We start from the raw sequence: 12,046 nt of genomic DNA, 5'->3' as shown, positions 1-12,046 counted from the left end.
TGAGGTTAAGTTCTTCCTGTACTCTGAATGTGACAGCTCGTGTATCTCAGCCGATGTTTCGGTGAGAACAGGAAGTGGTTTGGGTCTTCCTGTAGTTCAGGGCCAGCAAATACCAAGCCACGAGCTGTCAGACTTTCCATGTGCAGAGTGAGGAAAAAAACAACAACCTCATATCGCCCTGTTCAGTATCAAAGTTTGACATTATCTGGTGGTATCATATCGTGGCTGTCATCTGAAAATGGAAACATGTGGTTTCATTTAGTCATGCTTTCCAAGCCTTGACATTAAAAAAGGTACAAAACTCTTACTCAAATCAAACAGCCCAGTCTGTACCTCAATGGTATGCGTTCACCTCAACTCATTTGAACAATAACCTTTTTTCCCCCCATCATCCTTATGCCCTGGCATGGTGTTTTAGGGTGGTGCGCTGAAGTCATGGATTAGTCATTGATATTGATATCTACACAAGTTGGTAACTCTTCACATCAAGTTTCTCTACACATATGTATACATAGGTAGTGATGTCATTATTATATCTACCACTCAGCTAGAGAGTTTTATGAACAATAACGATAATTCCACCGGTGTTCCCCTTTAATAACTTTTTACATCAGAATCCAACAATTGCTTTGTATTTTAGTGTGTAAAGTGTGACCCACTAATTTCCTTTACAGAACCAAATTGTTATGAAATACTGTACCCAGATAATATTGGTAACGAACACTTAATAGTAACCAAATCATGAGGGTTGTAGTAATGAACAAGAACATTGAAATTAATCATCAGTAATGTAATCTAATCTTGTGTGAATACAACAGGAAAGTTTCCTATGGGTGCTCTTGTTCAGAATAAGTGGTGGGGTGACATTCTTAAGATAAACCAGGTGTTTACATTATCCAAAAGCTGTATATTGGAATTTCCCCATCTTTAATCTACATTGGTTTTACACTCACCCTTTACTGTATTGTCAACAATACATTAATCCTAAAACATACAGTTGAAAAATAGATATGTATTGGGCTGTGCTGGAATCAAATGGTAAAAACAAAAATGTACTGTAAATGTTGCTTGTTGTTTGTTATAAGACGTGACAGGACCTCACACATGCAAGACAATCATTCAATAAAGTATATAAGTTTGTCTAGGTCCAACAAGAATAACTTGACTATCAACCTTTCCTTCCACAGATCTATCTGACCCCTGACATCATACACCATTAGCTCAACACCAATGACCTATTTCAGTCCACAGTTTGAAACCAGGCAAAACTGGTTTGGTTTGCATAACCACATCATCCATGTTGTCATTGTTTGCATGTATCTACAAAGGTAAAGTTGATGAACCTGACATTTCAGAAATCAGAGGTTGTCAGAAGTTGTTATGGAAATGTTGGACAAGGCAACAAGCAAGCAATACAAGCTTGTGAAGAAAATAAAATACTACTTAGTCTTTGCTGAATTAAATCTTTTGAAGCTTTTTTCAACACATTGTTAATTTCATGACCATAAAGAATGTCACACATTCAGCAGGCTGTGATCACACCATTACCAACTGCCGTAGTTATTTCAATATCTACTGTTAGTATTCATTTGAATGTTATGTAAATCTGAGCATGTTGCCCTTCTTTGGAGCAGAACCTATCTATATTCAGCACTTACAGCAGGAGCTCCTTATTTCAACCCTGAGCATAATGTCAGGTGAAATATTTTGAAAGAGCAACCTTAATGTTGATTAAAAATTTAACACCAAATACTTTATTGGATTGTAGCAGGGTCTTCCAGGGTGAAAAATTCCTCACTTGAGGGTCGAGCCTCAATCATGGGCAAGGGTAGCCTGTCGGTTTACCCTTCCTCAATAATGATACCAGAGTCTCTGAGAATTTAATTTGGATGAGCTTTGATCAGCTGCAACCACACATTTATAAATACCCCTCTGTGCAGGGGCTAAGAATAGAAGCAATAATAAATGTCCTGCATTGTTCAAGGCTGCCGACGGGTATAAATAGACAGCTCAGATGTTATTTGGGCTTTGATATTGGTGAGACCCTTTCACCACGACATGTGTCCTGTCATATGGGAACGTGATGTCAGCCAACTTGGCACTTTCTCAATGGGGATGGAGCCAAAGAGCACTCCTTACCACCAGTGATATTACCACACATTTTTCAGACGCTCCGGGGGTCATTTTTGTTGTGCTGTGTGAATGAGAACAGATTTCTTTGTATTGACAGGTTTGACTGTCTTTGTTTTGACCTGCTCTAACTTGTCTTGGCATGAGCAGCCAGCTTTGTAGGCTACAGAGATTCAGAACTAAGGTCAAAAAGCTATAGCCTACAAGCTGATGATGTTGAATCAAACCATGGTTGTTATGATGTTCAGTTGGATTTCACTTTTATGAAAAGCCTTGATTGATTCATGAAATGAACATACCCCTCGAGGCATCTTAGTATAATATTATGTAAGAATAATAAGCCCTACTAAGACATCTACATAATAATACATAATAAATCTTTAAATAAATAAGTATTTGCTAAGGTATTGGTTCTGGGTCTCCAACAAAGTTGTATCCTACACAGACTTAAGCCCTTTACATCAAATCCACCAAAACAATTTTTTAGCAGGACTTTTGCAACCATAATTTGCAAGTACTTTAATGGATAGAATATGCTCCATATTCTAAAAGCTTTTTTTTCAAAGTAAAGTGGGTTTCAAGGGCAAGTATCAAGAATCATGGGTCTGAGATCACGAGGCTACCCTTTGACACCTGTAGTAATTATTCTAAAATAACGATAAGGGGAAAAATAAGATTCACACTGTAGCCTCCATGGCTTGAGCAGATACATGCTTAGAATCGTCTACGAGTGAATTCGTTTGACTGCAACGCCGGAGTAGGCTACGTTCAGAGATGCACTTTCCATTTTCAGAGGAGCATGGAGTCTAGTCACATCTTCACTGTGGTCTACGGTTATTTCCCTCTTCGCTCTTCCTCAGTTCGTCTATGGAGCCGTTTGATTGGTTGCCAATGACATCACCCCGACTCTCATACATGGGACTCTGAGCATTGTTCATTCGACAGTCCTGCTTCGGAAAGCTGACTTAACACGCTGCGAACTCCCACCCACTACAGGGTTGGCTCTTACTGTACAAAACGTGTGAATTTAATATTAATGAAGTCGCGTATTGGCTCATTCCCGTGTCAATCCCAGAGTGCTACTTCTGTAGGTTGGCTGACCCCCTTGTATATTATTACTGGGGACGAGGCTAAAAGTAAAAATGTTGCGGATCCACGGCACTGGGACAGGCTGAATGGACTCAACGTTATCAACAAGAGCTAATACATTTCGCCTATAATCATCCGGAGCGCACAATATATTGGCTTACAAAATGTGAGTAAACTTTTGGAATCATTCTATTGATTTAAACTGTCTGGCTTATAAGTCGTTTAGATAAATAAACGACCACAGCTCTAACATAATCAACATTCATCATAGCCTACTCAGTAATCGGGAACAGTCCAAATTATAAGTATACTATAGCCTAGCATTACGACTAGACAACAAATTATTTGAAGGAATTTCATTATAAACTGTATCCGACGTCTAATATTCAGAAATGATGTTACCTCTGTCAGACGATAAACTGTTGGTTTAGGCTACTCTGCATCTATGTGAACAAGTCTTTGCAAGCGGATAGAATGTTGCGAATATTATCCACGCAAAACTATCACTACAAATGATACACTGCTACTTTTGGGGTGATGGAGATGTGCACCCGCGCTGTCTTTGGATATTTAGTGGAATTTACTGTGCGCCGAAGTCCCGATAATATTCTCAGCACGTCCTCATGCCGGTTTCTTGAATGAATGTACCCCACCTGAATTTTTGTTCAACACTAACAGTTGTTGAAACAGCTGGCTATAGGATGCATGGGTCGGGCGATGAGCTATGGCCGTAAATTCATAACGCGTGGGTATTTGGTTTATTTCATTGATTGAAAATTAAACAGCCAGCTCTCTTGCCCCCACGTCTGTTCCAGATGTGGAGGGAGAGACTAAACTGCGGCGTAGCCAACGTGATGCAGTATTTTGTCTTTTTGTCACTCTCAGGTTAAGGCTTCATTGAACCGCAGCGTGAAACGTCAATTGCCCAGATATTTGGTCTGGGAAGTTCAAATCCCATGTGACCATGGCTGCCATGCCTATTTGTGAGGATTATATTCATTATCTACGCTTATGATCTGATTCAATTTCATGGGCCTCTGACTGAGTACCCCCCCCCCCCCCCCCCACACACACACACACACACATACACACATACACACACACACACACACACACACACACACACACACACACACACACACACATACACACACACACACACACACACACACACACTCACACACACAAACTGATCAGTGGGCCGACGGTTTTACCTGTTTATTTAAACCAACTGGTTTACCCTGCAGGCGTTTGCCTGACTGACATTTAGTTACATACTAACCGTTTTATTATTTTGCATGTTTCAACAGATAAGTATGTTTGTTCTTATCTCATTCAGTTGCATTGTCCTCTGAGAGTCAGTGATATTTGTCTGCTTATTACATGCTTATAACTCAATTTTATTTGATGATACGATATGTTTATTACTGTGGTTATAACTGTAGTACCTACATGTGGTTCAGTGTATTCTTTGAGGGGGTGTATTTCACCTCTGAGTCAATTTGTGCCCCCACAGCCACTTTGATCTGATCTCATTTTGGCTTGCCGATCTTTTCTAGACTGGCTTCTTGAGTTCTCCGTAGACGTCCAGCCCTCAGCCTCCCCATGCCTCCATCTCCTCTCGACGACAGAATTGTGGTGGCGCTGCCAAGGCCGATCCGACCTCAGGAACTCCGACTGCGCCTGGACACCAGCTACCTGGACTCTGTCACCACCACCAGCAAGACGGTCATCAGCACCACTGTGGTGAAGATCCGGGCGACCAATCTCACGTATATGCCCTCATCCAACGGCTCCACGCGCTCGTTGTCGTGTGGATGCAGCAGTGCCAGCTGCTGCTCGGTGACTACCTATGATAAGGACACCCACACCCAAAACCAGAGTCACAGCGCCAGCAGCCCCAACCTCAGCTATGCTGGCCCCTCCAACCCCATGGTCAGCAACCATGAGGCTCTGAGCACTCCTAGCCTCACCTCTGGCCTGCCCAAGGCCCTGTCCACTATCAGGGTCATCCACCCCAATGAGCTGGCAAAGCGGCTGGCCCGGTGCCCCATGGGCCACCTGGTGGGGCCCGTGCCGGTCATCATCGACTGCAGGCCCTTCATGGAGTACAACAAAAGCCACATCCAGGGGGCGGTGCACATCAACTGCTCGGACAAGATCAGCCGGAGGCGGCTACAGCAGGGCAAGATCACTGTGCTGGACCTCATCTCCTGCCGCGAAGGCAAGGACTCCTTCAAAGGCATCTTCTCCAAAGAGATAGTGGTTTACGATGAGAGCACCATGGACCCCAGCCGGGTGACCCCCTCCCAGCCCCTACATGTGGTCCTGGAGTCGCTGAGGAGGGAGGGCAAAGACCCCATCGTTCTCAAAGGTAGGAGTTCAGGAGGTTGAGTGAAGCCCCAAAGTAGAAACACCTGGAGTGTTTACTGGAATGGTTGAACGATGAGGAAAGAGGATGAGGTCTTTCACATGAAAAGCCATGGCACTGTTTTGATTAGAAACCACATTTTCAAGAGCTCTGGTTTTGATAAGATGATAGAGATTGGTTGACTTGTCTGTTAGTTGTGTCAGTCCCAGTTCCAACAGGGTGTAGTTCATCTGTTGTAGAAAAAACAGTGGTTGGGTGGCAATAGTCAATGGCGGCAGAGTTGCTTATATAGTAATATTGCACGTATATTCCTGTGGAGTATTTGTTGGATTTATGTAGATAGATTTCAGCAATGCTACAGAGCTTAGTCAGTGTAGCATCACTAGCATAACTAGCACACACACACACACACACACACACACACACACACACACACACACACACACACACACACACACACACACACACACAAAGCTTCATTCGGCAGCCTCAATCCTGCCAGGTATGTAGCATGTTTTGGACAGTAAATAGGGAGCCCTGTTGAGGCAGCAGTCCCTGGGTCGGTGCCATGTTTTCTATCTTTAGTGTGTGTGTGTGTGTGTGTGTGTGTGTGTGTGTGTGTGTGTGTGTGTGTGTGCGCGCGCGCGTATGTGTGTGTGTGTGTGTGTGTGCGTGTGTGTGTGTGTGTGTGTGTGTGTGTGTGTGTGTGTGTGTGTGTGTGCGCGTGTGTGTGTCTGGAGCAGCAGGCTGGGTTGGAGGCTGGGCCATGTGTGTCTGCCGTCTGCCTCACAGACACCGCCTTGCAGAGAGATCATAGCACCTTGATATCATCCCATCCTCCTACGCCTTTCCTCTCCTCTTCTCTCTTATCTTCTCCTCTGCTCTGCTCTCCTCTGCTCTCCCCGTCTTTGATGGGAGAGACTCCTCCATTTCTTCCCCCCTTCCTGACTTCCTCCCTCCCAACCCCCTCTCTCTGCATCTGTCTCTGTCTGAATGCAGTGGGGGAAACAAGGAGCAGGCTACAGCAGAATGGTCTTTTTTCTGATTTAATTCCCCTGAAATGCGGGCAGGCTTGTACTGCTACGGGAATCCAATGGCTTAGCCTCAGTCCCATCGACTCTGTATCTTCTGATATGTATGACTCTGTCGATATCTCTGTTGGTCTCACTGCCACCTCATACAGCAGAGAACGCTGGGGAGGAACAGTCGTCATGTGGGTTCCTAGCAGGAGTGTAATTTATAGCCAGACATGATTTATTCAGCTATTGATCAGCAGGATCTTTGGGATGAATTGAATCCTCTGTAAGAGAGGCCTCCAACCAAATCTTTTGAGGAGTTTAAGATGGAACATGGTTTTCCTTCTTGCATGCCTCTTCAAAATGTAATTTGTGCTTTAATCATTTTTCATTTGATAGAGAACTTGAGGGGATCAGCTTTGACCCTGCAATCAAATTGGGCTTCATCAAGAAACTAGAAGTGCACTCAACATGAAAGCAATGGATTGATAATTTTGGCTTACTGTAAATGTGTTGTATTTGGTAATAGACAATGTAAAAAATGATATTTCCCCATGTATGAATACCAAATAGTTATCATAGTTACTCATACATTTACCCATGACAATTTGATGGCAGTATTAATCTCAAATGTTATTCTTGGAGTTTCTACAAAAGAAAAAGTCGTCATGCTGCAAATGACTCACAGCGATATTTGTGTTGTATGACATATCTCTGAAAACAGCAGTCGTCTCAGCCTTTTTTCACTTACCCAGAGCTGAAGTTGCTAATGAGATATATCTGTCAAGAGTGTTATACACAAACATTATTATTTATGCAAGCGTGTGGACCTGTGGTTGATGGATAGCAAGGGGAAACAGTGGGAAGGTGGTGTGAGAGGCCTTCACAGACGTGCTGATTTATGACTAGGAACTGGCTGTTCTGAAAGTGAAAGAGACACTTGAGGGGTACTTTCCTCTGTGAGATAGTCAAGAGATAATGACAGACGGTCATGCTTCACAGATCTCATCTCTCCACAATGCACCAGAAGATTCTGTCATTCTCATTCTCTGCTGAAAATAAGCTATTTATCAATTGAGTGCATTCTAAATATTATAGGTGGAATATTACCCATATATATACACACTCATTGAGCACTTTATTAGGAACACCTGTACACCTTCTCATGGTGGAGGTGGTGTAATGGTGTGGGGAATGTTTTCTTGGCACACTTTGGGCCCGTTGATACCAATCAGTCAATGCTTGAATGCCTATTTGAGTATTGTTGCTGACCATGTGCATCACTTCATGGCCACCATTTACCCATCTTCTACTACTTCCAGCATGATAATGCACCATGTCACAAAGCATAAGTCGTCTCAAACTGGTTTCATGAACATGACAATGAGTTCAGTGTTCTTCAGTGGCCTTCCCAGTCACCGGATCCAATCCAATAGAACACCTTTGAGATGTGGTAGAACGGGAGATTCACAGCTTGAAAGTGCACCTGAAAAATCTGCAGGAATTGCGTGATGCAATCATGTCATCATGGACCAGAATCTTAAAGGAATGTTTCCAACATCTTGTGGAATCAATGCCACGAAGAATTGAGGCTGTTTTGACAGCAAAGGGAGGCCCTACCCAGTATGAGTATAGTGTTCCTAATACAGTGCTCAGTGAGTGTATATATTAAGAATTGTGGGTGAAAATCCAGATCTGTTTATTTGTTGATGAATTTTAACGCATCATCAGTGACATTTTGCCTCACACACATAAGCCCTGGATGTCATAAGTAGGTGGTGGGAAATGATTTGTTTAACTGTTGTAAAGTTCACTGCTGCAGGCCCTGTGAAGAGCCCTATTTACTGTTGTGTACTTATTATAATCACTTCCTCTTTTCTGAGGAATTTCTTTTTTTTTTTTTTACTGTGGAAACGTAATAGCTAATTTGTTTGTTTAGTGGCATATCAGTTGGGCCGGTTTATGACCCTCCTATGATTTACACTCTCCTGGTCCACAGTTGATAGGAGATCCCCCACCTGCCCCGTTGCCATGGAGAAGCAGTGAGGCCATACAATGACCTCACTTGGCATGATGTCAGCTCTTGTAATGTGAACAATACATGAACTGATACTCTGTGTCAGGGCTCAGCCCCCCCCCTCCTCCCCCCCTTCCCCACCCTTCCCACCCCAGCACTGGGGGGGGGGAGCTTGGGTTGATGGCGTCATGGCAACAGGTGCATAGTCAGGCCCCCACATTTGACTAACTGAAAGTAACTGACAATATCTGCCTCTCAGCCTAGTGTATGTAAACGTTGGGGGGTTATTTGAAGAAGTGCAGATGTCCAGCGGGACATCAACATGTTGAACATTTGTCATCTTGATTTGCTGCTGCCTTTGGCTCAGAAGAGAGTAATGACAACTATTTTTTCACAGGGAAAGAGCGAACCCTGTGGATTGCCTTGGGGCTATTTTGAATGTTTCTCACTTCCTTTAAATTATCTGGGGAATAGGTCCTCACCAAGACCACCAAGGTGATCTACCCTCAAAGAAGAGGTGCAAATCCCTCCAAACTGGTGTGATATCTAATTCAAATGAGAAATTCAAATTGCAACCAAATGTTGCAATAGTTGGGGGCTTTTAGTGGCTTCATCGTGTTTGGAGGACCATAAAACCCTGTTGCGATAGGTTGGTCCCTATTGTATGATATGCACAATGCCATTGCCTCTTTTTTATGCAGAAAGCTAAACTGCTGGACAAAGAGCTTGCTTATCTCCTTCTTTTAAAACGATAGCAGTTCCTGCCAATGAGAAAACACTCATTTTGACATTAGCAATGCTCCAGCATTTGTTTTTAACTGACTTGTCCTGTTGTTGTCTTTTTTTACCAAGGAGGCCTTGGTTGCTTCAGGCAGAACCACGAGAACCTGTGTGACCACTCCCTCCACCTCCGCGAGGGCCTGGATGTCGGTGGGGCCTCTGGCCCGACGGGGGCGCTACCTCACTCCCTGCCCTCCACTCCGGACATCGAGAACGCACAGCTGACCCCCATCCTGCCCTTCCTCTACCTAGGGAATGAGCACGACGCTCAGGACCTCAACCAGATGCAGCGTTTGAACATCGGCTTCATCCTCAACGTCACCACCCACCTTCCCCTCTTCCACTACGACACGGGCGTCTTCAGCTACAAGCGCCTGCCTGCCACCGACAGCAACAAGCAGAACCTGCGCCAGTACTTTGAGGAGGCGTTTGAATTCATCGGTATGGAAAGTTCTGTCAGCCCACTGTATGGAGGCTGGTACAGTAAAGGTGCAGGGAAGGAGGCGGAGGGGATCTCATTACATTTAATCGATTTTGGTTTTATTTATTTATTTATGTTGAACATTACGATTGGAGTTAGTAGGTGCTTGAGTGTAGTTTATTCATATTCAAATGCTTTTTTATTGATCCGAGTCTGTGTAGGTTGGCTGCTTTTTTAAATTATGGATTTGCTAGACCTAGTCAGAGTACTGTACAGTAGCAGCACATAATGCACAGTGTACAGTGTGATGTTGGTGATCGCATTGCAGCAGGCAATACATGGAATATGTAAAGACAAATATTTCTTGGATGTTGTAAAGGCAGACGGAATTTTGCGTGATGTTTTACTTGCTTTGAGCTCGAATCTAAATCGTCTAAATACCCTCTTCTTCCTGTCTGCAGAGGAAGCACACCAGGCAGGCATGGGCCTTCTGATCCACTGCCAGGCAGGTGTGTCTCGCTCAGCCACCATCGTCATCGCCTACTTGATGAAGCACACCTGGATGACCATGACCGACGCCTACAAGTTCGTCAAGACCAGGAGGCCCATCATCTCGCCCAACCTCAACTTCATGGGTCAGCTCCTGGAGTTCGAGGAGGACCTCAACAACGGCGTCACGCCTCGCATCCTCACACCTAAGCTCATCGGGGTGGAGACCATGGTTTAGGAGAACCACCTCTCCCCTACTCTCACACGTGCCACACACAGTCTAAGGGGGACTGGCTACTCTACGGGCTGATTCTGATGGAGAGAGGCACTTTATTTCAGAATCTCCACTTGCTCTCCTGGGACGTTCACAGGAGTGCCAAAGCTCTGGGTCACTGGTGATGAGAAACGCCAAAAAATCCCTGCTGTTCTGAACTGGCTGATATCCCGGAGGAGCAGAAGTGTTCGGGAGAGAAGCGGTCAGTGTGAAGCTATCTGTGCTTGACCACGGAGGAGTGAACATGAAGGCAGGAAAACACAGTAGATTAACTGTTTGAAAAACAGGATTTTTTCTGTGGGCTTTGCAGTTACCAGTGAGAGGGAGAAACTCTTCAGGCTCACACTGTGGCTCACAGTTCACATTGCAGGCTCAAGCCGAGCTGGCCATGGCAGTGCCTGTCAAAAAAAAATGAAGACTTGTTTGGTGTGTTAATGTTCTTGTTCTATTTTTATACAGGGGTTTATGGGGGTGACCATGACAAGCCCAATGTGGCTTACTGTGCAATAATTTCTGAGTGGAATGCGACTGAGAGCTTATGGGCTATATTTTAACGGCGTAAAAACCAGTCTTAGCGCAAACGCAGGTGCTGTCGGTGGCACTGGCAGTGGCACCTTTGGGGGGTGTGTCTGAAATATTTGGGCTATTTTCAAGGCCAGATTTTTCAGTGCACATTATGGCACTCGACCTGCTTATTGTCATGAACACCCCTCCATTTAGCGCTGCTCCACCCACGTGAGCGCAGACGAGAAATCACCACAGCGCAGTGGTATCTTCACCTGTTACCGCCGACACAAATTGCCAATATGCCTGCGTTTGGACTTGCGTCCGTTTTGCGCCGGCTGAAAATAGAGCCCTATGTGTATATATGGGTTATGATGATAAAACATTTCCAGCTCTCGGCTGAAGTAATATTTTTTGTTGGTGTTTATTGTTGTTGTTGTTCTTGTTGTTGTTGTTGTTCTTGTTCTTGTTCTTGTTCTTGTTCTTGTTGTTGTAATCAACTCCGATTTTGAAGGCATACAATTGTGCTGTAATGTTTGGCACAAAGGTATAATAGAATGGTAAAACAATTGATTTTTTTTTAAATTTCTTGGCTCTGCTAACTGGTGTGTCTCAGTTGTCTGTGTATATTAGTTAAATTTTGCTTATCTTCAAAATACATGAATCCATTCAAATTTTGTCTGTGTTTTTTTCTGTAACTTCTGTTTCCCATATTCACATTCATCACCCACACCATTGGTTATGTGTGTAGTAATACATTTTACAGCCAAAATAAACTATTGTTTAAAGTATTAATTCTGTAAGGCAAATATGAGGGTTATTCACTGCCTGCCAATGTAGTGTCCTCTGGCTCTGTTCTTTTTGCCATCATTTACATCTGCTTTTACCTTAGCCCTCTTGTAATGTAGTGGCTAACCTCTATAGATAGCCTTTTTTGGTGTAGTTGCCCTTTATC

At 43.9% G+C, this 12,046-nt stretch overlaps 1 protein-coding gene across 2 annotated transcripts in view; it reads left to right on the top strand.

Moving 5' to 3' along the window:
- The first annotated feature begins 3,134 nt into the window (after positions 1-3,134).
- The window catches only part of dusp10 (dual specificity phosphatase 10), a 10,991-nt gene continuing 2,079 nt past the window's right edge, over positions 3,135-12,046 (top strand). Inside the window, exons 1-4 of one of the 2 annotated variants that reach the window (XM_083688845.1) lie at positions 3,135-3,385; positions 4,779-5,593; positions 9,476-9,844; positions 10,286-12,046. The exon at positions 10,286-12,046 is cut by the window's right edge and continues 2,079 nt beyond it. In XM_083688845.1, the coding sequence (XP_083544971.1) occupies positions 4,825-5,593; positions 9,476-9,844; positions 10,286-10,551 (1,404 nt within the window). In that variant the 5' untranslated portion in view covers positions 3,135-3,385; positions 4,779-4,824 and the 3' untranslated portion in view covers positions 10,552-12,046. Of the gene's footprint in view, positions 3,386-4,778; positions 5,594-9,475; positions 9,893-10,285 lie in introns of both variants that reach the window. The other variant, XM_083688844.1, reaches the window with a different exon arrangement.

The sequence above is a fragment of the Argentina silus genome (assembly GCF_951799395.1).
Source record: "Argentina silus genome assembly, chromosome: 17".
NCBI lineage: Eukaryota > Metazoa > Chordata > Actinopteri > Argentiniformes > Argentinidae > Argentina > Argentina silus.
The sequence above is the reverse complement of the archived record's forward strand: the minus strand, read 5'-3'. Positions and strand labels throughout refer to the sequence as shown.